Here is a 27,984-nt window from a genome sequence, read left to right on the forward strand (position 1 = left end):
TATGTGCAAAATAAGAGACTTCGTGGGGTCTCTATTACATAGAGGGGTGGGCCTCTATGAAGGAAAACACAGTTCAGGTCCTGCCTTAGACACTCAACTTCCCCTTACTGGCAAAATCACAGTTCTGGACCTAAAAATAAGCAAAATAAAATAAAAATAAGCAAACTAATAAAGTGACTGGAGGATGGGGTGGAGAGGAGGGTCACCAGCAGCTGGGGAGAAGGAGGGGGATCACGAAAGGTAGGGTTAGGGGAGTACTTGAGTTGAGCCTTAGAGGAAGCTTCAGATCCCAACGGGCACAGGTGAGGGAGGGAGAACATTTCCCAAGTCTGTGCAAGAAGTGCTTGGGATCAGCAGCGAAAATCAGAGAGAACAAAGAATGGACCCAGAATGCCTCGGCCAGATTCCTTGACTTTAAACACCCCAGCAAGGGTCTGTCGGTCAGAAGACAAAGCAACCAAACAATGCAGGAACACCTCCTGGGCTGTTGCTTCTGTCAAACACCATGGCCGCAAGACACGCTATCCAGGCGCTGATTAAGAAGGTAGCTCGTTAAGAGTTTCACACTGTCAAACAACGAGGTATCAAGTCAACAACTCCCCTTTTAGGTGCAGCACTTAGATTGCAGCCATATATTGCTTCCAACTGTAAATATTAATGATGGAGGAGGTTGGGAGGGGGGAAGAAAGAGCTCTTCATTGGTTACCATACTGCCTGAGCTCAGCATATTACGTGACACTGTGGCATTATTTGCTGAGATGTAGATAATTGTACTTCTTGTTAACACGTTTCTGTGTATTTTTTTTTACCCCATCAGCAGTTTCTTGGATCAATGCCTAGATAAGGCATAGCTAACATCAGCACAATTTGACTTTGATGGAAAGTTGGAAATTTATGCATATTTGAAGATTGCACATTCACTTGACGTAGGTTTACCTTCTTTGGATCCCATAGTTCTGTACCTGATGCCAAATGGTCCCTTAGCACTGGGTAGCCCTGCAACTGGCTTTCTGATTCCCCAGTGTGATTTTTTTTTTATTGTGGTTGGTTAGGAAACAGAGAAGGATTTCACATTTAACCCATTTTCAATATGATGGAATTTGACAAGTGTCTTGGAACTTTTCATGAGCAGTAACTTAATTTTTATGCCTTGTAAAGTTAATTTCTTTCTCCAACCATCATTTTTCAGCTTCTGCTTGTGTAGAAGATCCCTAGATTTTACCACTTACTTGTTGAATAGCCTCGGGCAAATAGCATAGTGCTGAACTTGTAATGAGAAGGCTGGAATTCAAATACTAATTCTGAAACTTATAAGCTGTGTTACCCTGGACAAATCATTTAATCTCAGCCTCATTTGTCTCTTCTATAAAATAGGGGTCATAATGAACCTGTAGCACTTAATGCTCAAAGTTTTTTGTTGAGCATCAAAATGAAATGATGTATGTACCTTGCCAAACTTAAAGGGCTACCTGCCAGCTATTATTCTTAAGGCATTTCACTTCTCTGAGCCTTAGTTTTCTTATCTGTTAAATAGAATGACACTTGTGTTTCCTTCTTTACATAGTTATTAGGAGGGGCAAATGGGATAATGCATGTAAAGTGATTTGTAATTATAGAGTGCTACACAAGTGTGAACTGATGCTGTGGTGGTATTAGTGGTGTGTGTGTGTGTGTGTGTGTACTATGAATAATACTTCATTGATATCCATGAAGTGTCAAGAGATAGAGAACCTAGCATGTTGGTGCTCTGTGGAAGATTTATGGGAATACAGGAACAGACTAGAAGGCATGGATTAGAGCTATAACTAACGTGGGACAGATAGTGTTTTGACCAGATTCTGATGGAGGTCTATTTCCCCCTTGAGGTGACCCCTGGCACTGTGCCTTGCCTTAAGGTCCCCCACTTCACTCCAGTAGCCAAGCGGCACAATTAGCATGTCCTCCTGGTCTATCCCTTTCCAGTGAGCCGATCACTGTGGGGGCAGTGTCCCTGTAACCCTGTCAGTGTGAAGGTAAGATAAACCCCTTGCCCGACACTCTACCTTCAAACCTCTGCTCCACCACCATACTCTATCTTTCCCACTGGTTGATTTTGCTCTCGGGGAAAATTTTCCTAGTTACAGTTTTGGAATGGATAGACTGTGACCTACAGTGGGAGTGTTAAGCTTAAATAGAAATGGGGGCCACTTATCCATGCCTAAGGATCCCTGAGGGCCACATACTGACATAATTTTGAAATGTAACATTGTCTATATTTCATTGCATTTTTCTTTATTTTGTTAAATATTTCCCAATTACATTATAATCTGGTTCAGGCCACACTCAGGAAGAACCATGTTTGACACTTCTGACCTACATTATTAGAGAATCCACATGATTGAGATCAAGATTCTAGTCATGTATCAAAAGGGGCATCAGCACTCATGTTAGCCCATAAGAACCTTAAGTATAGCAAGTAATCAATAAACATTAGGGGATGAAACTGTGACACACTATGAATCAATATTGAAGCCCCATTGCCTCATTATAGTATAATCTTTTTTTTAAGTCACCAGATCATAAATTTAGACCTGGAGAGGACAGACCTAGAGGCTATCTAGGCCAACAGTCTCATGCTACAGATGAGAAAAGTGAAGGCCAGAAAGTTATGTGACTTGTCCAAGGTCACACAGCTAGTAAGTGGCAGTGCCAGAATCTAAGCCTTGGTCCTCTTATTACAAATCCACAACACTTTTCATTGTACTATGCTTCTTCTCAGTGAAAATGTTCATGTTCAAAACACTATTAAAGATAATACAAATTTATATTTTATGCCAAGAAGGTCATTCTGTTTTATAAAAGTAGGCTTGTTTCATTTTTTGTATTTGTGTCCCAAGCATCTACCTCAGTTCCTGGAACATAGCAGGTGCTTAATAAATTCTTCTCGATTGATTGATACTTCAGCACTTCAAGGAAACATGATTTCATCGGGATAGATATTCCCTCCATTGGTGCAGATTGGTACCCCTTTTGGACTGGGTAGATGGTCTCTGAGAGTTCAAAAACTCATCACCCTGTGGCCAGCCTGATAATGAGCCTGTCTGCACTTAACCAGATGAAAGACATGCAGGTATCCTTTCTGACTTGGTAGGACCTGCAAGAGTATGTACTCTGCAGGCACAGATACTGAGAAACGTAGATCACTTACATGCCATGGAGAGGAATTTGAAGTAGGACTTTAGTGGAGGACTTACCTGGATGATAACCTATGATTTATATAAGAAAACAGTAATTGCTATATTCCCTGCAATAGCCTCCCACAATTAATAGCATGACATATAATTTAAAAAATTCTAATACTCAGAAGGGCTGATACTTGAAAGAAAAATAAATTAGGAATATATCAACCAGAAAATGAAATGGACCCTACACACATACACATACATACGCACACGTGCGCGCGCGCGCACACACACACACACACACACACACACACACACACACACACACACAACCATACCCGGATTCTGAAAATATGTCCTCTGTGCTTCTATGAAATTGGAGTGCCCATCTCTTATCTCTCCCTCCCTTCTCTTCCACTTCTCCCCAACTCCTCCAGGACAAATAGTGTTCCAGCATATGGCCCAATGACCACATATCTTGATACTTGAGTCCTTGACCTTAGGCCTGAGTGGGTAAATGTGATGAGTGGCTTAGTATACCCTTGCACGTCTCTTAACTGTCAGCTCAAATCCCTCTGCATTCCACACTCACTTCATAGGATCAGAGGTTTAGAGCTGGATGGGACCTTAGAGATTGTTGTCTATGCCTCTTATTTCACAGGTGAAGGAACTGAAACCCAGAAAAGAAAAAAAAAAAGACTTGCCCATAGTCACAGTAATAGTAAATGAAAGAACCAAGACCAGAACCCAGATCTTCCATTTTGTGTGTATTGCTACCCTATGCTTTCCCTGTTCATATAACTCACTGGAGCTGTACTAAACCCCAAAGCACCAACATTAGATTAGAAAGTTACTCATTTTCTCCACTCAATAAAAGTAAGGCAGGTCCCTCCAAGCATCTGTTCCTATGTGGTGAAATCTTTCTGAAATATGAGGCAGAGTATTAATTGTACACAATTACATAGAACTGGCCCCCCTACATGTAGCTGGTCTCATGGTGTTAATGTAAAACTCATTAACATTGCTTAGGATTTTGCAAATACACTTTAAAATGCAAGGAGCTTATTATGTTGTTTTCTGTAATTCAAAAACATTTATAATGGCAATTAACTATTGATTTAGTTATCCCAACCCAAACAGAGACAAACTTTAACCTCTGAAGCTTCAAATTAGAATAATTTACATATTGCCAAATGTGATTATTTTTAATGTTCAGAGGGGTTCAGTGGTTTTAAAAAAGAGTGTCAGATCCTGCTGGGACTAAAACGTGTATTTTCTCTTTTCTTTCTATTTTCTACCTCCTCTCCTTCCTCTTCCTTAATCAGTAGCAATCCAAAGAAAGTATGTAGACCCTTTGCTATCCTATTTTATGTAAAACCTAAGCATTTATATAGCTATTATCTATATATATGTATGTCTGTATGTATAGGTATACATAGGATAGAGAACAGACCGATGATTTCCATCAGTGTAGAGAATGCCTGGATGAGAAAACTCTCTCTGACAAATGGAGGTTAGCATCTTCTTTGTAATTTATAGTCTTAGACAGCTATACTTATAAAATATTTACATATATATATACACACTTACACATGCACATCCTGATTAGAAAAGGTTAAGATCACGGACTTTTCAGTTGAAGAGGTTTTTTTTTGAGATCTCGTCCAATTCTCTTGTTTTACAAACAAGGGAAAATTCCCAAAGAAACTAAAGGATTTGTCCAGTAGGAGGGAAATCCCTGGAGGACAGGGACTGTTTTGTTTTTGTGCCTCCAATGATTGACATTGCCTTTTACATAATAATCAATGTAGAATAGCCCAACATTCCGCAACCAATTATCGACAAAGCTTGAATTAGGACCCAGGTCTCCTAATTCCCAGTTCGTTTTTGACTCTACTATATTATGCTGATCCTCAATGAGCTAAAAATTAATCTCTCTTTAGAATTGTGGGGTTCATCCACTTGGTAAGCTGACTTTTTTATGTGTACTTGAAAGTTTTAAAAGCACTCTACATATTGTTTAGATCTTATGCCATCCCTGTGAAGTTTCTAGTACAGAGATTATTATTCCCCATTTCAAAGATATGCAAACAGCCTTGTAGAAATTAGATGAATTGTTCATGGTCATACAGCTAGCAAGTGTCAGAGAGGGTATTCACTCCAAGCTTTCTCCTGACTTCAAGCCTGGCATGCTATTACACCAAATTGTTCCTTTCAAAAAAAAAAGTGAAACAAAATCAGTGCTATTATTTAGGACTATGCCCGTGGTCCAGCTGCTTCAAGGAACAAATGTCTATTATACCTCATAATAGTCTTGTTTGTTTTTGTTCTTGTGGCCTTTTCACCTTTAATGGAGTGGGAAGATAAGAGTCATGCTCTACTGCCCCAGGAAATTTGTTTGTGTGTTCTAAAATCAGAGCGATTTCCTTAGCCTTTTCATAAGAGCTTGACTGACTTAACTTCATCTAAACCGTACCAAAACAATGGCTGTCTTTATTTCCTTAAGAGAAAAAAGGCTTACTGTAGAAGGCCCTTCCAGACCCCTCTTGCCAGTGCCTTTCCCTGTAGTGATTGCTTCCAGTTTTTCCTCTATACAGCCTGTCAGTAGATAACCATCTGCATGATGTTTCTGTCATTAAACTGAGATTCTTGCTGGGACTGTCTTTTGCCTTTCTTTGTATCCCCAGCACTTAGCACAGTGCCTGGCACATAATGGGCATTTGTAAATGTTTACTGATTGACAAATGTTAGAGTTGGAAGATGTCTCAAAGATCAGTGAGCCCAACCCCCTCATTTTACAGGTAAAATAATATTTGTAAAGCACTCTGCAAACTTTAACGCACTATATAAATAATAATTACTGTTATTATCACAATATAAGGAAATTATTCCCTGGGGAGATGAAGTGCCAAGGTCTTACAGCTGGAAGCTGAACCCCAGTGTTCTGAATCTAAGCAGGACTCTTTCCAATCCACTGCCAAGTGTGCTGCCTGGAGAATCATCAAGTGCCCTCAGCTTGGTAAGACTGTAGCTGAACTGCAAATAGATTCAAATGAAGCACCAAGTGCATTTTAACTGGAGACCTCATATCAAAGAAAGCCTTGCTGAAGGAAAATCTTTAATTAGCAGGGTTCAAAATGTGTCAGACAGATTAGATTAAAGCATTTATGTAGGAAATAAGCCAATTATTACTTTAAAAACCATGAATTCTCCTCAAGCAAAAGCTCCTCTGTAACACCAATATTTCTAATTGGGGAGGAAGGGACAGACAATTTGTATTAATTATGAAATTATCCCAAGAACTAATAATACTGAGAATATTGTTTGGGAATCCTCATTAGTGAAATGCTTCATGGTGTATTTTAACTGCTGTTGGCAAGAAGACTGACTACTCTAGTAGCGAAATGACAGTTAAGTATAGATCTGGGCATCCACAACCTATAAGAAATAAAAGTAGGCTTACATATAACATGCTCTGATTTTTCTGTATGAGCCTACTCTAGATTTTCAATGGAATAGGTACTGGTAAGTTATGGTATGACTGGGAATCATGGAACATTACAGTCAGCTGAATTGAATTGAGAATGAAGATCACACTCAAAAAGGTAATAGGAAAAGATTGACAGTAAGCAGCCTGCAGCTCACAACAAACAGAAAAAAATGGAGCACTAAAAAAAGGTGGTTGTCAAAGAGATGTTTGATCCAAAAAGAAGATGGTTTGGATACAGGGTGAGAAGGAGAGATAATTGATAGGCATGTTCCATTGGTGTTCTAATGATATTGGAAGAATTTAAGGAAGGTCTCTAGAATATTAGAGTGGACTGCCTATGATGAGATTATGAGAGGATATAAATGAGAGACTCAGAAGTTGGGCAGACATGGATATGATGGAGTATTGGCCCAAGCTGAGACCTTTGTCCCAATTTGGGCCCCATTTGTCTATGGGCCTTAGAAAACCCTTGGACTGTCCTTGAATTCTCCCACTTGATTATGGAGGTCTTTGGTGTTGCCCTGAGGCCATAATTCCATCAATTGGCCTTTCATTGTGTCTACTGCCCAATCTCCCATTTTTCTGTTACCCTTGACCTAGCCTAACCCTCCACTGTCTTGCCTCCCTATGGCCCCAGGCCACTTCCCACCCTTAATCCTATCTAGCCTTCATTCTCCCTTGGCTACCTGGTCCAGGTCCCTGGAGTTCTATTACCTCATAGACTACTTGGCCAGCCCTAGATCCCTACCATAGTCTTTCTGTATATAAGGTCCATCTTGTCTCCATTAAGATTCTCAGATTCTTATACTTTAGCCACTGCTCAGATTTTTTACAACTAGCCAATAGCTCATAGATGCTCAGATTCCTGAAGAGTCTGGCTAATATGGCAGCTCTTTAATAAACCTTGTCTTTGGCTAAAAGAAGGCTTGGGTCGAATTCTTTCAGGCAGGATTCGAGTGTCGTGATCTCAGGGTCTCAGCATCCCTAAACCTTCAGACCGCATCAGATGGGCATCTGTTTGACACAGAAATCTCTTCACAACCTGATACCTTCCTACGTAGCCAGTCTTCTTAGTCTTACTCCCTTGCTTGTACTCTGCCATCCAGCCATACTGACCTCCTCTATGTCCGAAGCCCATAAGATTGCATCTCTCATCTCTATGCCTTTGCACTGGAATTTACTCCCTTCTCATCTCTGGTTTTTGGAGTTTTATTTTCTTTTACATCTCAGCCCAAGTATCACTTCTAAACCAAAGCTTTTTGGTTTTTTCCAAGTTGCTAGCTTGTCCCCAGGGGCAGCTAGGTGGCACAGTGGGCTTGGAATCGGGAAGACTTGTCTTCATGAATTCAAATCTGGCCTCAGACACTTACTAACTGTGTGACCCCCGCAGCAAGTCATTTAACCCTGTTTACCTTAGTTCTTCGTTTGTAAAATATGCTGCAGCAGGAAATAACAAACCACTCCAGTGTATTTGCCAAGAAAACCCTAAATGGGGTCATGAAGAGTTGGAAATGACTGAAAAATGACTGAACAACAACAAAGTATATTCCCTCTCAAATCTATGCATTCATTTTGCGTATGTTCTGTATATACTTGTATACATATATGTTGCCTTTCCTATTAGACTGTAAGTTCCTTGAGGGCAGTGACTATTTCACTTTTGCCTTAGTATCCTTAGCATTTAATACACAATATCTGGAACATAGTATATTCTTAAGAAATGCATGAGTGACTGGAGGGAATGCCCACATGGATGAGATCATAGACCCCTGGAGCAGAGGTGGGGAACCTGCAGCCTTGAGGCCACATGTGGTCCTCTAGGTCCTCAAGTGTGGCCCTTTGAGCAATCCGAACTTCACAGAACAAATGCCTTTATTCTGGCCCCATTTGGCCTGGAGGACTCAGGTTCCCCACCCCCTGTGCCTGGAGTGTTGGATCATTGGAGAAGTACTTCTAAAGAATCCTTTGAGTAATTTTTCTCTAATCTGGGAACACCTTGGTCTACTCCAATTTATTCCCCACTGCTCCTCAACATTACTCATCATGTACTCCCAATCCATTCTCTTCATTTGTTCACACTCTCTTCACTTTGTTCATGTTCTTGTCCTATCTAAAATGATCTTTAAAGATCTAGATCCATTCTCACCTCCTCTCTAAACCTTTTTTGAAGATGTTATTGTTCCCTGGTTATTTTATCCATGTTCTCTCCTCAACAAGTTTGTAAAACTCCATTAGGGCCAGGACCACCCCTTATATTTGTTGTTTGCTCCACAATACCTAGCATATCAATGGCCACCACATGAATACTCAATAAATACTTATTGATTCAATGACTGATTGTGGCAAATAAGAGCCTAGGCATAGGGTCAAGCAGTCCCTGCTTTATAGAAAGGCCTTCATTAAAAGAACGGCCACTGCCCTCTCTGTTGGATATCATACTTTACGATGAAAAACATTTAAGAGGTGCTTATGGAGTGTTTTCATGGAGGCTCAGAATCTTAACTTACACAACAGAGAGTCATTCATGAAATTGTGGTTGGCTGAGGAGAAAGAAGAAATCATGGTTTTGGTAAGGTGGGAGTAGACAGGATAAACCCTTTAGGTCCTGTTTAATTTTTGTTGAGTTGAGGAATTTTTGGAAATTATAGGTAGATCTCTACACATAAACCTGATTTATGCAAAAAAAAAAAAGCTTTGGTTGGATTAATAAGGCTCTCTGGACAAATTCTGAAATCTTCTCCTATATCCCTTAGGTCTTCAAGCTACTTAAGGGTCTTTCTAATCATGAACTATTTTGGTTGTTTCCTGAAAATGCCTTTTCTTCTGGCCTCTTCTGGTTTTCTTCCTCCCCCTCACAATTCCCCCTACCATTTCTTGGGACCTCTTCAACAATATGTCTGATGTTTATTATCTCTTTGGGCCAGCACCATAAATTTTCTTCCCTCTCTTATGTCTTCTAGCTTCTTCAGTGGTCCCCAAGGAAGGGTGAGGGCTGGGCTGGTTGTTTCCCAGCTTTACCTTTTCCAGGCTTTACTGACATTGAAATATACAAAGAATGATTATTAAATAACAAAGACCAAGGATAAGTGTGCATACCAATATGGCATCCACATTCATCAGAATGATGATGAATCAGTTGAAATTTCTACCTTTTTATTTTCTTTCCACTTTTATACATAACCTTTATAAAGTGCTTTACAATTGCAAATCTGCTTCATCTGCATTATCTCATCTGGTTTTTACAACAATATCTGCATCTGATAGCTATTAACAAAGTGACCATGAATAAAATGACTTAATGTCTTTAAGCCTTATTTGTAAAATGGGAGAAACAATATCTGTAGTACTAATCTTAAAGGATTAATATAAAATCCTTTGGGCAGAGCAGTTTGAAAATATACTATATAAATATCAGCTATTATTATTATCACATTTGACTCCCAAATCTTTTTTTTTTCCTGATACCACCCCTGAGCTTCAGTTTCACATCTCTACCTGGATGTACTACTATATTTCAATCTCAGTGTGTTAGAAATTGAATTCATCTCCCTTCTTGAATGTGCCCCTTCTCCTAATTCCCCAGTTCTCTTGAGAGCATCACCATCCTCCAAATCACAAGGTTGGAAACTTAGGTGTTATCTTTCTCTCTTCCCTCCCTCTTATTCTCTCTATCCCAATGGTTGTGCAGTCCTTTTGATTCCATGTTCAATCCATCTCTCATGTGTGTCGTTTGCCACTGTCCTTGTTTTTAGGCCTTTATGATCTCTTGTTTGTACCACTGTAATCACTTTTTAGCTGGCCTTCCTATCCCCAGGCTTATGCCTTTCCAATATACTCTCATGTGTAGTTGCCATCTTTCTAACCCATAGACAGGTTCATTTACATTGCTCCTCTATTCGAAAGCTTTCAGTGGTTTATAATTTCCAGCTAAATCAAATGCCAACTTCTTGTCTTGGTATTAAAATCCTCCCATCCTCTGACTACAGCCTGCCTTCTAATCAGTCAATAATCAGCAGATATTCACTGAGCAACTTCTGTGTAAGGTTTTGTGATGCAGGAAGAGATGCAAATTTTAGGTAAGGCAAGGTTTCTGACCTCAAGAAGCTCATGGACTAGAAGTTAGATAAAACATAAACCTATATGGCATGATTCAGTGAGTTCCTGGTTAGTGTGAATAAGGAACATTATTTGAATTTGTGCTTCATTTTCCTTTGGACTGAAACCAATCGTCAAATTTCATATAATTATAGCCTTGAATAGTCTGAATCTTAATATGTATGACTATTTCATGAGGATTTGTTATTTGTACTAATTGGGGGCCTATTCAAGAGTCACAAAACTAAGTGCTATGTGAGCTTTGAGGGAAAAGATCATTACTAATTGTGGAGATCAGGAAGAGCTTCTTGGAGAAGATGGCATTTAAGTTGGGCTTTAAAGTATAGAAAGGAATTCAATAGAAAAACATAGAGAAAGACAACATTCCAGGCACATAGAATACTTTAAGCAAAGTCATGGGGGAATGAAAATGAAGCATGTATTCAGGAGGACAGAATGTTGTACAGTTTGGTTAGAGCATAAAGCATGGAGGGAAGCCACATGAAATTAACTGGAAAGGTAGAATGGCTACAGGCTGTCCACAGCTTTGAATGCTAAGCACAGGAATTTAAGCTACTTCAAAGGAAACAGGGAACCACTGAAAATTTTTGAGTAGACAGAGGAAGGAAAAAATAATTTATTAAGCATGTACTATGTGCAGTCACTGGGTCAAGAGCTTTAAAAATATTATCTCATTTGATCCTTAAAACATCCTTGAGAGGTAGGTGTTTTTATCATCCTCCTTCTACATTTGAGGAAACTGAGGCAGACAGGGATTGAGTGACTTGCCCAGAGTCACTCAGCTAGGAAGTGTGTGAGACTATATTTGAACTCAGGGCTTCTTGACTCCCGGTTCAACACTCTATCCAAAGTTACCTAAGCTGCCTTCAGAACAATAACATGACTATATCTATGGGTAAGAAACATTATTATCAACCTTATGAAAGATAGATTGAAGCAGGGTGAGAAGGTAGAATGACCTGTCAACACTTTACTGCAATAATTTAGGAAATGGTAATAAGGACCTGTAGGGCAGCTAGGTGGCACAGTGGATAGAGCACTGGGCTTGAAATCTAGAAAATTCATCTTCATGAGTTCAAATCTGGCCTCAGACACTAGTTATGTGACCCTGAGAAAGTTTGCCTCAGTTTCCTCATCTGTAAAATGATCTGGAGAAGGAAAGGCAAACCACTGTATATCTTTGCCAAGAAAACCCCAAATGGAGTCATGAAGAATCAGACACAACTGAAATGAATGAACAGCAGCGAGAACCCGCATTAGGATTGTAGCAGTGGAAATAGAAACTAGGGCCATATTAAAGATGTTCTGAAGCTGGGATCAATAGGACCTAGTAATTATTTAGATTTGACATGCAAGGGAGAGGGAAGAGCCAAAAATAACTTCAAGATTAGAAACTAAATGGAAATTAGAGATCATCAAGTCTAACCTCTTCATTTTACACATAAGGAAACTAACACATAGAGAAGTTAAATGACTTGCTCAAGGTCACACAGCAAGAAAAAGGGGGGGACAAGGATTCAAATATAAATATTTGCTCAAATTGGTAAATATAGTTAATAATTGTGACAATTTTGTGGGCTTAAAGGGCTTTTTTGAGCCTATCTATAAGTTTTTTTTAAATGCTCCACCTAGAACATAAGATTAAAAAATTCTATGAAAAACTTGCTAAAACCTTACAAGTTAGTTCAACATGTATTTTAAACATCAGTGACTTTATTGCAAAGGACAGTGTAAAATATCTTGGGAAACATTGTTCAGGAAGAAGAAATAAGAAAGATCAAAATCTGATAGACCATATAGAAACATACCTCCTAGCTTCCTTCAAAGCCCACGTCAAGTGTCACCTTCTACAAGAGGCATATTCTGATCTCCCTTTTCCCCACCTCTACTCCCATAGTCATTACCATTCTCTCCATATTGACATTATTTGGTATATACTTTTGAATTTATTTCCTTGCATACATGTTGTTTCTACCCAATAGAATGTAAGTTCTCTGCAGAGAGAAACTGTTATTTATTTTGTCTTTGTATCCCTAGCACCTAGAACAGTGCCTTGAACATAGCAGGTACTTAAAAATGTTAGTTGAACTGAATCTATGCATACGATCACCATATAAACTCCTTTATAAAATTGTTGGTGGAAGGTCAATTTTGACCAATCTCACCTCTTAAAACAGGTAGAAGCAGAGAAGAAAAGAACAACGACCACATCCTTGCCCTTAAATTCCTTCATAGTACTCCACTTTTGGTCCAAATGAGTATACTTGTATTTTTGTTACAAAAATAATCTCTCCTGCTGCTCATTAAAATCTTAATCATCTTTCAAGACTCAGTCCAACTGCTACCTCCCCATAAAGTTTCCTTTCCACAAGAAATTATTTTCCATCTTTTGTCTTTATGTAGCACAAATCCCTTTAAAAATATAGGACTTTATCAGGAATTATAGCCCAGATCACTGACCTGACCTATACTTTGAACACTCTGACCTCTTTCCCCCCCTTTTTTTTTTACTGTCTCTAGTGCTCAAGCACCTTTTACATTCTCCAGGTTTTATTTTTATTTTTAGTCATCACCTACAGTAGCTCAGTAATCGTGTCTGCAAGTTCTTTCAGTATTCAGGGATGTTGTTCATTCAGGATTGGTTATTTGAATATGTGGAGGGCAACTATTATCATGAGATTCCCTTTGATTATCTTGAGTTTAACTTGTTATCAACCATTTTGTTTTATCCTTTCTACTCTGAAAATTATTCTGTGACAGAGAAAATAAAAGTACAAGAAGTAGGCAACTTTGGTTTCTCTCTGTCATTATTTATCATCAGTCATCTTGAGGAGTAAGTCACCTTTCCTTCTGATCTTTCTCTTTTCCTCAAATCAGTTTAAAAAAAAAAGTCTTTTAAAATTACCAATCTTAACCCATCCTGAGATTTAGCATATCTGATGCTATTTTTACCATCACACTTTTGTATTCATTGTACATAATCTATATTTGCATTGAAAAAAAAAAACCAAGTTGGTCTATTGTGGGGACAGGAGGGAACAACCATTTATGAAGCACCTGTCAGGTCCTGTGCTGGGCACTTTAAAATTATTAACTCCATTTCACAAATGGGGAAGCTGAGACAGGCAGACTTGCCTAGGGCCACACAGCTAATAGTTATCTGAGGCTGGATTTGAACTCAGGTTTTCTTGACTCCAGGCCCAGCCCTCTTTCCACTGCACCACCTATCTCCTCTATTGGTTCCCTGTGCATCTGTATCAGTTTCTCAATTGTACCCCCTTTTCTTCCTTACTAAAATGATTTGTGTTGTGTCATTAGAATTTCATTCTCAAGAGCTTCTTGTGTCTTGGGCTGAATTCCCATATAGAATTTTAGACCACAAGGCTATTTGTTCACTTGATAGAGTGATATAGAATGTTTCTATCCATCCAAAATATTCCAATACGTTATGGTCTTTCCTTTTCAATTCAGACTTGCTTTCTATTTATTCTTTTCGAATATATGAACTCAGAACATTTTAAGAAATTGTGGAAGAGTAAGAAGAAATAATTTGTACTTACAGATACAATGAAACAATCATAGATGCTATTTCTTGATAATTAAGTTCATGGAGAATTGACCAGGTGTGTGCATATGTGTGTGTGCATGTGTATTTTACAAATCATGTTTGATTCAGTGTTTTCCAAATGTTTTCTCTAGAGGTGGTGAGTAGCTTCTAGCCTACTCTCCTTGGAAAGGTTATTTTGGTATCAGCAACTACAACTTCTGGCTAATGGAGAATTTTAGAGTGTGAAGGGGCCCCAGGGACCATCTACTACAACATGGACCTGAAAGAAATTCCTGCTCAACACATTTGACAAGTGGTCATCCAGCTTTTGCTTCAAGGCCTCCTACCTCTTGAGGCGGCCCATTCCATTTTGGGTTGTTAAATACAATGTGATTAACTCACTGTGTAACATTCTGAGTCGTTGGAAGCAAATTTCATGAAAATATTTTGGATGTAAAAACCAAAAGTTTGGCACATATTTGGGGACCACATCAGACATATGGTTCATGGATTCATATAATGGAATACTGAGGTTTTAACTAGACTATAAACTCCTTGAGAACAAGAGCTATTTATTAATATGTTTAAATAACCATTGCATAGTATAGGGTGTTCAATTTAATACACACTTAATAAATGTTGGTTGAATTGAATGAATTAAAGACAAAATTGATTCAGTTGAACATTTCACACTACCTCTCCCCCTTAATACCAGTGCCTTCCCTCTATTGCTTAACTTTCATTTCATTTCTCCTGTATATATCTTGTACATAGTAGTTTTCATCTTGTTTTTGTTAGACTGTAGATCTTTGAAAGCAAGGTCTTCTGCCTTTCTTTCTATTCCCAACACTTAACATAGTGCCTGGCATATAGTAGATGCTTCTTGACTGATTCCTATTGTTTTCCCAAGAATGGATAGGCAAGGTGCCCCATGATCTACAGAATAATGCCTGTATGTCAATATAGTTATACAAACAAGAATCCCAAAGGACATATAAATAAGGATGAGTAATTCATGCGACAGTAAATTCAGCTAAAATTTGTGTAAAACTAGAAATCTCTGTTCATCACATTATCATTTTCACCCTGGCAGTGTCCAGAGTTGCTTAGGACAAAGTATATTCCTATTTATAGTAAATGGAAAAGATATCCAATGATAATGTCTACTTTAAAGTTCTAGTTGAGTCAAATTCCTCATGGTTGTAGCCATGAAAGAAATTATATTCAGATCTATTTTGTTAGTTAAATTCTTTTGGCATATTTGTAGCATTGAATTCTGAGATGGTCTTTGAGAGAGTATCACTAAATTTTGTGGCAAATAGAAATGTGTCAAGTTGAGCAGAATACATTTTCCAGGGTCATAACCACAATATATTATTATAGCTGGATGTCAAAGAACTTTGTAATTTCAACTGATCATGATTTATTTCTTATACCCCAAGAGAGGTTGGGATATATATTCTAATAATTTTTGAAAATATCTTTTCAAAAGGGATAATCACTATAGAGGAAATATGAATGTAAGTAAGTTCTTTGAGGACCATAATTGTTTACCATGTCTTTGAGTTCCCAAAGCATAGTGGTATATAATATATATATTTTTATATAATATATATTTCTATGTAATATAATGTCCTCACCTGGTTCTCTCCTTATCTGATGAGCTAAGAATCATCTACTATTCATTCCAATGTTTTGTTAACAAAAGCCACTCTAAGAGAAATGAAATCTGCATGAAACCAATAAAACTGAATGATTTTAGTTCGTTTCAAGTGTCTCAGTGCTGGATTTAGAGTCAAAAGACCTGGATTCAAATATCAGTTTTGCCAATCTTCAAACTTCTCTGGGCCCCAGTTCCTTATCTAGGTTTCACTAGAAAATCTCTAATGTTCTTTCCTGCTCTAAGTCTATGAATCCTTTTAATTTAATGAGTAAATTCAGTGAAAATAATAGCCTTTTGCAGGCACTGGCTTAGGTCTCAATAAATATTGTAAACCTTCCAAAAAATGCACCAAGGAATTGCAAATCTGAAGCATAAAATTTGTGAAGTTTATGATAACAATGAATAAAAGTCCTCGACATGAAAAAATGGCAAAGGGTTCTGACTTAAGTGATAACTATTTTCAGTGAATGACCTTTGTATCAACACTTACAGTTTAGAACAATTTTCTCTTTTTTCTTTTTAAACACTAAAGTTTCATTCTGGCTTATAGCATACTTCCTAAAAGCAAATTGGGAGAAGCCTAGACAAGGTAATGAGTGACAGTGCATTCAATGCAAGCTGAAGAGGACTCATCATTCCATGTCATTCTGCTATAGGCAAAGACCATAGGAACTTAGGTCTGTCCAGCCCAGTATTCATTTGCTAACAAGCCCCCCAAGGCACATGCCATGAAAGAGACATGATTGTCCTTTCAAGGTTAGAAAAATCCCAGATTGTCTTATTAATGAGATAAAGTTCTGTAATAAACAGATTGTGGCAGCCTGAGATAGTGGGTGGAATGTTGGAAGTGGCATCAGAGGCCAATCCAATGCCTCTAACAGAAGCCCTTTTGAATTCCAGCTCTTTCTTTTAACAAAGTCACCTGTGTGACCTTGGGCAGCTCAATTCAATTTAGTTCAACCTTCATCAACATTAACAGTGTTCTACAGGCCTAATTCCATGCTAGATATTCTGGATAGAAAGAAAAACAAAATGGTGTCTGAGCTCATGACACTTCCATATCTTGAGGATGCAGGGTGAGGTAGGAAGGATAACATGGGCACAGATAAATAAAGATAAAATATATTTTAAAATGCAAAATAATTTCAGGGAGTGTAGGGACCACTAAAACCTTGGGAAGTCACTCAACCTCTCTGGGCCTCAGTTTCCTTATCTGTAAAATGGGGTGTATGTGTGATTTAAATGACTTCTGAGGTCTCTTCTGGCTCTAATTCTATGACCCTTTTATCCATTCTCCTCTGCCTTCTAAACGTGAAGTCTGCTACTTGATAATGCTCTAGATTCATTGGAAAAATTTTGAAATACCTTCTGAAAAGTTAAAGAAAGATGAAATTTTGTTTAAATATAGTGTTGGTATTCTGGAAGGTAGCCAAGGCATGGATAGAGAACTGGCTTCAGAGACAGGAAGGCTTGGGTTCATATGACACTCTTGATCCCCACTCACTGTGTGAACCTAGGCAAGTTAGTGAACTTCCTTAGTTCCCCAGGCAATATTGTAAAACTCTCTAAGTGGACAGCAGATGCAAATCTGCATGGGTGGAAACAGTTTCCTTATCAGGTGTTCTATAGATAGCTAAGATCACATAACCAATTCAAAAATAAAAGTTTTCATGTTTTGTGTTTTATGCTATTCCTTTAAAAATTGGTAGTATATGCAAAGTATATATGGCACAGTTGCTAACCACAATGCCATTCCCCAATCATTTTTGAATAAGGTAGAAATTAAAATGGGAGCTCTTCCATTAGAATGTGAGTTCATTGAGGGTAACCCCAGCACTTAAGCACATTGCCCAGCATGTTGTAAGTGTTTAAAAAAATGCTTTGTGATTGATAAATAAGGGTTAATAGTATTATGGCCCATATATGCCTAATACTGAGAAGATTCAGGGCTAGCAGGTCTTAGCCTGAACTCTGTGAATTTGTTTTAAAAAATATTTTAACAACTATATTTCAATATAATTGTTTTCCTTTGTAATCCTATTGGTATTAAAATAAAACCCCCAACTCTTCTAAGAAGGGGTACCTAGGCTTCACCAGACTGCTAAGTTAAAGATGTCCTAGATGGTCTTCCAATTGAAATTCTGTGATTCTGTAAAGTTATTCTATTTGAGGGAAAATGTTTTGATGAATGATTTTGGCAATTATTACGGAGAAATTGCCCATGTAATCTAGCTCCCATTCAGCATCTAGTAGGAAACCAATGTTGAGGCATTGAAGTAGGCTACCCTCCTCTAGGGAGACAGCTGTAACAACACCTATTTTTAAAAGATATACCTCAAAATCCTGACTAAAAACAGACCAAATACTTTGATAGTTGCATCTGATATATAGCACTTCAAGGTTTGATGACTGTTTTACATGCATTATCTTCTTTGAGTTCTGCAACCACCTTGTGAGGTGGGTGTTACTCTCCCAGTTTATAGGAGGGGGGGAAGGGAACAAGCATTTATTAAGCACCTACTATATGTTACTGTACTAAATGTTTACAAATATTTTACGTTCACAACCTTGGAAGGTAGGCTATTATTATCTCCATTTTATGATTGAAGAAACTGAGGCAGGCAGGGTTTAAATGACTTGTCCAGTCACATAGCTACTAAATGTCTGAAGCTGTATTTGAACTGAGGTCATCCAGACTCCAGGCACAGCACAGCTGCCTCTAAGTCTGAGGTTCAAAGAATTATGTGATTTACCCACAGTTATGGAGCTTGTGAGCGTCAAGCATAATTCAAACTCATGCCTTCCTAACCCGAGGTGCAACATTTTATCCATTATGCCAGTCACTAGCACAAGTGCAAAAAACAAGTCTTGTCTCTTGAGTCCTAGCTTCCAGAAAAAAAAACATGAAACTCTGTAATTCAATACAATGACTTCAATGGAAATTCTTTGACTTAATTCTATTTAATTTTGAGCATTTTCCTAATCAAGGACATTTTCACACCTAATTTAAGGGGAAAATGCACCAATGCATTGGAATAAAATATCCCCAAATGCCCAGAATTATTTGGACACCAACTGTGTAATAGGTTGTGAAGTACCCACATCAAGGTTTGACTGAGCCTGCATTGTGAGTGAGAAATAGCAAACCCAACCTTGCTCTTCATGATAAAGATGCCCTTCAGATGCTAAGTAGGGCAGAGTTGATTGTGTTAGGTTTTCTTTGCCCGAGAAAGCAGCATGATAAATCAGTACATGTGAAAATACATTCTTAGGGAAATTTCTCATTCTCAAACATTTCTTCATTATAAAGTGTGGTTCAAAGTGTTAATGATCACACCTGATCAACCCTGTCTCACCTTAATTTGCCACTAACTCATTGGGTAATCTTGGTCAAGTCATATAACTCATTGTGATCTGGAAATACAGATACCGTTATTTGGCTTTTGTCTGTTTTGGCAAAGAATAACAGATGAAATAATCACAAGACATTTCACAAACACAAAGAACCTTAGGATTCCTTATTAACTATAATATAATTTTAGCTTTGGAAGGGAAATTAGGGAACATCTAGTCCAATCTCCTACCCAACTGAAGAATACTTCTATCGCAGTCCTGATAGTTACCCATTCTCTGGTCAATGAACACCTCCAGTAATGGAGAGTTCCCTAATGTGTGAAGAGTCCGCTCCATTGTGGGCAGCTCTAATCCTTAGATAGGGTTTCCTTTTATGAGTCCAAAGCCATTTTCTGTTAATTTCCCCAACCAGGTTTAATTCTACCTTCTGGGGACAAGTGGAACAAGTTTTCTTGCCCACAGGGCACTCCTACAGCCCCGTGTGGTATAAAGAGAGTTTAACTGAAATCCCAGACAAGTCATTTATTGTAGGCATTTCTTGATTTCTCTAAGCCTCAGTTTCTTCATCTGTAAAAAGGGAGGAAATAATGTTGTGAGGATGAGGAAAGTGCTCTACAAATTTAGTTTTATGGGGGCAGCTAGGTGGTGCAGTGGATAGAGCACTGGCCCTAAAAAAGTCAGGAGGATCTGAGTTCAAATCCAGCTTCAGACCAAATGCTTGACACTTACTAATTGTGTGACCCTAGGCAAGTCACTTAACCCCAATTGCCTCAAAACAAAACCAAATAAATTTAGTTTTATAGCAATACCAGTTATTACTACCATGATCATTTCTCTTCCTAGGATTCACAGCCCTATTCCCTTTGCCCATCCCTTGTGTAGAATGAACATCAAACCCTCTCAACAAATCCCACTTTAACAATAGCCCTTCTAAAATGTGGCACCCCAAATGGCCACATTGTTCCAGAGGTGATCTGACTTATAATGGCAACAACAGCAATAATAACTACTTACTTGTGTAGTATTTTGAGGTTTATAAAATGCATTCTCATTTGGTCCCCAAAACAGTGATCTGTATGTAGTACAATGGAACTTGTCTTCTCTTTGATCTAGAAATGACTTTTCTTATTGCAGTCTAATGTTGTGTTAGCTGTTGGTGGCCATAGAATTATACTGTTGGCTCACATTGTTAAAAGTTCTAGGTCTTTTTCTATTCCAAAGGCTATTAAGTCAGAGCTTTTTAATCCTACACTTAAACAGTTCATTTTCTCATTCTAAATGTATAGGTTTTCATATTTATCTCTTTAAAAAATTTCATCTTGTTAGATTCAGCCCATCATTCTAGCTACCAAGATTACCTTCAATCCTTATTCTGTCATCCAATGGCTAATCTTTCTCAGCTTTGTGCCATTCACAGATTTGACTGACATGTCTTCATACAAGTCAAGATAAAATTTTTGAACAGTATTTGACCAAGGACAAGAGGCCTATAGCATTGCTACTAGACATTTTTCTCCAGTCTGAATCTGTGTCTATCAACTAACGTTCTTTAAGCATAGGCATTAACTAGCTGAGGATCTAACTAGTTCTACTATCAACCCATCCAGATTTCTCCACTATATGTATCATAATATCAGGTTGGCCCCTGACAAAAGTAAAAAATTAAGCTCTTACTTAGGACTAAAGCAAGATATGAAAAACAGAACATTTAAATTATCTTCATGTATGGCAAATTAGGCCATTCTGTGCTCCACTCTCATATCCTGCATTTTGTTGCCTCTTTGCTTTTGCTTATGCTTTTTCCTCTCCCTAGAATCTCCTCATTCTTTCTCATTACTTGATGAATTCCTAACCATCCTTTAGAGTCTAACTCTTCCATGACACTCCTTCGTGATCCCAACCTCCATCAGTAAGGACCTCTTCAGCTCAGACTTCAGGCACCAATTTGTTTTGTACCTCCTTAATGTACTTGTCATACAACATTGTGCGTTACAGCTACATGTGTTGGTATGTTACATGTTTTAATAGCTCAGCTAAGACTTCTTGCCTGCAGGAAGCTTGCTATGTCTCTCTCTTAATACCTAGCATTGTGTACTGCACACAATGGAAACTTAAAATATTTGTCAAGGGATAAATAAAAATTCATTAACTCATAGGAATTTAAGTTTCTTAGCCTTTCCCCACCTCTCCACTCCTCTAACCAAAAGGATCCATTTTCAGACAGAATGATACTTTTTCTGAAGAGGATTACATTCCTGATGCAGTTATTCATTTATAAATTCCATGGGCTCTAACATGGGCTCTAAGTAAATATCAGAGAGTTGCATGTGACCTCTCTAAAAGCTTGAAAAAATTCATGCTTGGTGGTAATGAATCTATGCCAGTGACAAAATTAGCTATTAAGAAGGATGGCTATACTTTCTCCATTAGCTTCTAACCCATATCATTGTAGTCTCAAACTCATCTTTTACCCTTTCAAGAAAAAAAAAAATGTCTGTCCTCAGCTACCAAATCTCTTCATTAAAGGAATTTAATTTTACATTTCAAAAAATAATTCCCCAATTTAAAAAAAAATAACCTACTAAAGAATTTTGAATGGTGAGAAAATACTAATTCCATTAGAATATCAAACCATTTGCTGCCATGTCTCTTTGCTCCCTGATACAGATTTCCCACCTGTTTATTTTCCAATAATGGTGATGATGCCCTCCAATATAAAGGCTAAGGAGACATAGCTACCAAGACATCCATCTGGAGATTGCATATGGCAGTTGAATTGTGAACAGAATGAAATGTATGCTTGTGGTCCTAAGAGACAAGTTCAGAACTTTAGCAAAGAAAAGAGCTGGGGAAGGTTTTCAGAAGATGTCTGTGTTTTGAGAGGTGAGAAGGATTACAGGATGCATGATTTTAATAGAGACAGTACAAGTAAGTTAATGATCAGAATAGACAAGAATCTGATGTATCCTAAAATGTCTCCAGAGAGGGGGAGAAAGAAGGAGAAAAAGAGAAGGATAAGGGGAATGAATACAAGACACTCATAGACCAAATTGGCCTTGGTGTCCTTGGGTGCTTCCTTACTGACACTGTCTTGGAGGACAGAAGGACAAGGCCTCATGCGTCAGTGTGGTATGTTGTACTTGGTGGGTTCTTTTAGGGCATGGCACATTTAAAGCAAATGAAGACAGTCATCAGCACAGAAGTGAGAGGTAGAAGACACGCAGTAAAGACAAAAGCAGAGGTTTATTTAATGTAAAGAAGTGGGAAAGCTATGATCACAAATCACATGGTAGAGAATACAGAAATACAAAGGGAATAAAGGACAGCATTTTTTAAAAAGTTGGATGTTTCAGGATGACAAAGCTTTTGAAAATAAGAAAAGTAATTTACAATCACAGTGAAGATGATGGCATTGGTGTTGTACATACAGAGAAAGTATGAATGACCAGCTTTTAATTATACCATATGTTAGATGTCATAAACTGGATTGTATGGCATATGATCTTATATGCTACTGTTACATAATAGATTCTCCATTAATGTTTGTTGTATGGATGAAATCTTTACATAATTGAACAGTCTTCAGCTATGGCCATTTTCTTATCCAGTGCAAGATTATACTGGAATGGTTGATGGGAAATATCTTTACCCCAGCTGCCTTATCATACAATACCAACTTAGAAGAAATCATCTGAGACAGTGGTGTGACAACTAAGGAAAGTGGATACTAGGTGGAATCCCTGAGTATAGAAAGCAAAGACTTTGAGATTGGTTGCTGTCTGCCCCCATGAAGTAACTGACACATCTCTACATGACACACACTTGTGGTATAAAATCGTCTAATTGCTCTATAAAAATAAAATTAACTATCTTCATCCCAAGTTGGTTCCAATTAGAATTAACCCCTTGGATAGAAGGACTATTACTGGGGTATCTACTTCTGGAGGCACCTTTGTTAAATGTCCCAAGAGAGGGATTCATGTGCCATGTTTAGATGTGAAGAATGTTGTATAGAAAGATGAATGTCAGCTTTACCCTGGTCATTTACATTGGAAAATAACATTTTAAAAACATCTTTAGTTGTAGAAATGGTAAGAATTGCCTAGCTCATTTATTACTCCCATGTTTTAAATCAAGGCATATGCCAAAAGAATTTTTTAATGCTATCATTATTTTAGCATCTAAATTAAGAATGTATTTGCTTATTGTCACAGGATCAAAATAGAAAAAACTTGCTTTTACATTTGTACAAATATTTGTGCTAGCTGTTCATGTCTTCTAAGGCTACCTTTTATATACTTATATTTGTCATGTATGCACAAATTTGTGTATATGCTGTCTCTCCCCATTAGAAGGAAGAAAACTCTTGGATTGTTTTTGTTTTTTTCTTTGTATTCCCAGAACTTATCACAGTGCCTGGCATAAAGTATACACTTAATAAACACTCACTGATTGATTCACTGGTGTAGTGACCCCTGGATTTGGAGTCAGGAAGACCTGAGTTTGAATCTGGCCTCAGACACTTCCTTGGCTGGGTGACCCCAGGCAGGTCACCTAACCTCTTGCAGCCTCAGCTTTCTCACCTAAAAAATAAGGATAATAATAGCAGCTACCTCACTTAGCTTTTGTCAGGATCCTATGAGGAAATAGGTATAAAGCACTTAGTAATTCTCCAAGTGCCATATGAATGTTGCCTATTACCTACTGCAGAGCAAAAAATTGCCAGGCTGAAGGGAGTTGCAAAAATAGTAGCGAATAAAATTTCCTCCAATGACTGTCTTTACATACTGTAAAGTAATATATTAAATAAGACACACTAGTATTATTATATCTTATTTTTATATGCACTGTGTTGACCCATGATTTTCAAATGAAAATCTCATCGGTGTGGTAGTGGTTGAGTGTGTATATGCACAGTCAAGTTCAAAGCTACAACCATATTTTGATGATGGGAAGGTCTCTGCCTCTTAAATACTTTCAAAGAATTGGCTCTATAGAACAAATTTCTTTGTAAAAGATTGTAAAACCCAGGTCTAAAAAGATTTAGTCATCTAGGATTCTATTTGACCCCTGTCTTGTATACAAATATTATATAGCACTAATATATTATGTGGTTTTTGAAAGCTGAGGTTGTTAAGAGATCTCTTAATAACCCCCAAAATACATAAGTCCAAGAGAAAAGTCTTCTCTTCAAAATAGTAGGGTGGGAGATATGGGGAGGCTTAGCCTGACATTTTGTTTAATAGAGGAATGTTTCATAGATCAGGAATAAAACTGTACCTAGGTATAATTTGTTCTATTGAAACTAATTGCATCCAAAGATTCATTTACCAAATTTTCCGTGACTTAAAATTTCCCAGTGTTAGTGTCTTGCTATTGATCATTTTCATTCTCTCTCTCTCTCTCTCTCACACACACACACACACACACACACACACACACACACCCCTTCTCTCTCCTCTAATATGTATATGTACATAGATAGTTTATATTTATGTACACACATATATTTGCATCCTATCATAGTGAGGTAGGACAACTTCATTTAAGTAGCTCTGCATAACCACATGGATGGGAGGCAAAGGCAGTTCAATCATTAACTTGCAAATTTAGACCATCCTGTCATAAAGGAGAGACCCTAGTGAAGTAACATAAAAGACAGTAGAAGAGCAGTGAATGCAGGCAAATCACAATGTAAATTTAGCTACAGAAATGGATAGGAGAGCAGGGGCCCTTTTTCTGACTGTCACACAGAACAATCCATCATTACTTGATTTATAATGGCAGCTGTGCCCTGCCCACTTGTGTGAAAACTTCTAAATGCTAACAGTTTTTGTGCTAATGAGGCTTAAAGCTATCACAAGGAAATGCATTATAATAGCATGTGAAATGCCAGCCATAAGCTTCAAAATTGCCTTTGGAATTATTTGAAAACTCAGGTTGCTATTTTTTTTTAAGTTCTAAAACTGACTTTTGCACCCAAGTAAGGCATCTATTGTTAGGTTTCACTGGCTCATAAATTAGAGAAGGTTGTTTGATACTTTTAGTAGTCTTCCTGTTCACCCCACTCAACAACTGGATCATCATCCATTCGAAGAATGAGGTAAGAGAGAAGCTGAAAGAGATTCTGCCACAGTAAGAGAGAGACATAGAAGGAGAGGTCGCTTACGTCGAGCTCACAGCGCTCTCCAGCGAAGTTTCCCTCACAGTTGCAATGAAACGTGTTGAGCAGGTTCTGGCACAGGCCTCCATTTAGGCAGGGGGAAGAGGCACACTCATTGATGTCCTTTTCGCACCTCAAAGAACAAAGAGAGACATCCCATCCCCAACTTGTTGAATGAGCTTACTGAGAAATAACGAGTATTTCATCAGGATTCAGAACAAAATCTTATCCCCGGCTGCCATGCAATGTGGGGAGAACACCTTTTAAAACTCTTCTATCAAACCTCTTGCTCAGGGTAAAGAAAGTATATCCTCGAAAAAATGTCTTCACTTAGCTAGAATGAATAAAACAGGTGTATGTCTTTGGAATCCAACTGAGAAGCTGGGGCAATGTAAAACCTAGTTTCTCTCTGGAGAGTATTAGTGTGTTTTTCCCACCTTATAAAAGTTATGTTTATTAGGGACGTGTGAACACCATAAGGGAGGGGATGTTGTTGCCATCCAATACCTTGCATATCAGAGGCAGCTGAATGAATGCAGCCAAGATTCTAACCAACAGTGCCCCTATTTATATCATCCGGGAGGGTGCTAGTGTGCTAAGGGGGAAATCCAACCAAAACATCGAAAAAGTTCATTTTCAGAAGGTCTGTGATTCTGTTTTCACTTTGCACTCCACAGAAAAAGGCAAAGTAGATCGGAAGTGGCTCTAACTGGGAATACAGCTGTACTTCAAGTGCTCGGGACCTTCTTCAGCTTTTCAGGAACTTTCCCTGACATTCAAGAGCATAATCCCCAGAAGGGAACATTATTTTGAGAAGACCTGGGAGCCTTTCCTTTGTAGTTCTGCTGACAAGATGACACTGCTAATTTGTTTTGTCTTTGGCCAGCCAACTTGTCCATAAACTTAAAAAATTCTCAATGGTGCCAAGTTGTACAGTTCTGAAATTCACATCAAATCCCACTTAAATACGGCTTAGCATTTTAGGTGAGAAAGACGCTTATCTCCTGAATCATAGGCAAGCATAGTTTGTCTAACAGACTACCCAGACTCTTGATGAATAGGGTGGTAGGTAAGGGAGAAGGAGTAAGGAAAAGTCAGTATCTTCCAAGAAAAACATACCCTTACCCCCACAGATACCTTGCATGCTTGAGAAATTTTGTTTTCCTTTTTTGGCCTAGGCTTCTGGGCTGGAAGGAGTCTTCTCCGATTAGATCTGAGCTAAATTTTACAACTTATCAGGGTCTGCCAAAGCACTCTCTGTACCGGGTGGGCAGGAGTGTTCCATTTCATCCATCATTCACAACCTGCTGGGGCGATTTTGTCAAGTATGGGATTTAACCAGTCAACAAAGGAGACACATTTTAAGTTGAAAGTTTTTCAACATCTTTGGGGGCTTTATAAGTTATATCCATTAGGCCATGAGACACTGCTAACATTTCCTTGGATTTCTCTAGCTTTTCTCTCTAACCCTGTCCCCACTCCCCAGCCCCCACCCCCTTTCCCTTTTCTTTATGTTGCTATTTTAACGGAGATAGAGCTGAGCAACACAGAGGATGCCAGTACTGAAGTCATTTGACTGTTCATTAGAGGTTAACTAGTTGATAGAAATGAAAATAAATAAATCTATTAGCATCTGGTGAATTAACTAATGATGGGAAAGGGATTTGGAAATGTGGAAAGTATTAAGTAAGTGCTTGCTGGTTTAGAAATCAATTTTCAGAGAGGAAGTTTACCCAGATGATCCCTCTACCTTCCCCATTACTTTCCCTCTCCCAGCCAAAGGAAAACCTCAGAGCCTTTCCCCTGCTCCTAGCAATTTTTCATGTTAAAAATTCAACTTTAAATCCTGGATTTTTTGAATGAATAAATGGAGATTTACAAAGGATCCCTTTATATTAAACAGGAACAATGTGTGAGAATGGAAGGAAAAATAACATACCCCAAAGCTTTGGATAATTAATACACGAATAGCTAGCTTTTAAAAAGTATGTCATGAAATCAGAAGCAGACTGGACTGCCATGTAAGAAGCAAAGGCTCAAAGATAGCTAAGGAGATGATACAAAACTTAGAGCTGAAGACTAGTTGCAGCATTTGGGAGCTATAATAAGTTGGAGGCCAGCTGAGCAGTCTCTAGCAGTTAATGTGATGTGTGACATTGATTGGTATGTACAGAATGTCTAAACTGAGTAACAAAAACTATGGAAAGTAGGAATGTGGCTTAGGGCCATAGCCTGCTATATCCATGCATCTATGCTCAGGAAGCGGATGGATGCCTATGCCTAGCAACATCAACAGAAGCTGTGTTGTGTGGCAAAAGCTAGATTCACCCCAAAGGGATCCAACCAGCCAAAATAAAGGAATGCCTCCAGTCTGCCTACTGTTTGGCAGAAATAAGGACATTATACCCATGTCTGGCCCAGAGTAACTGGTTGAAAAGTAAAAAATTCAGGCAGACTAGTTTGTGTTACATACACCCCTCTCTCCCAAGC

General features: G+C 38.2%; 1 protein-coding gene across 1 annotated transcript in view; it reads right to left on the reverse strand.

Moving 5' to 3' along the window:
* Positions 1-27,984, reverse strand: part of CRB1 (crumbs cell polarity complex component 1) — a 275,514-nt gene that overhangs the window by 21,246 nt on the left and 226,284 nt on the right. The window contains exon 11 of the mRNA XM_020971747.2: positions 25,501-25,627. Within this exon, the coding sequence (XP_020827406.1) occupies positions 25,501-25,627 (127 nt within the window). The remainder of the gene's footprint in view (positions 1-25,500; positions 25,628-27,984) is intronic.

The sequence above is a fragment of the Phascolarctos cinereus genome, unplaced genomic scaffold (genome assembly GCF_003287225.1).
Source record: "Phascolarctos cinereus isolate Bilbo 61053 unplaced genomic scaffold, phaCin_HiC Scaffold_5;HRSCAF=322, whole genome shotgun sequence".
NCBI lineage: Eukaryota > Metazoa > Chordata > Mammalia > Diprotodontia > Phascolarctidae > Phascolarctos > Phascolarctos cinereus.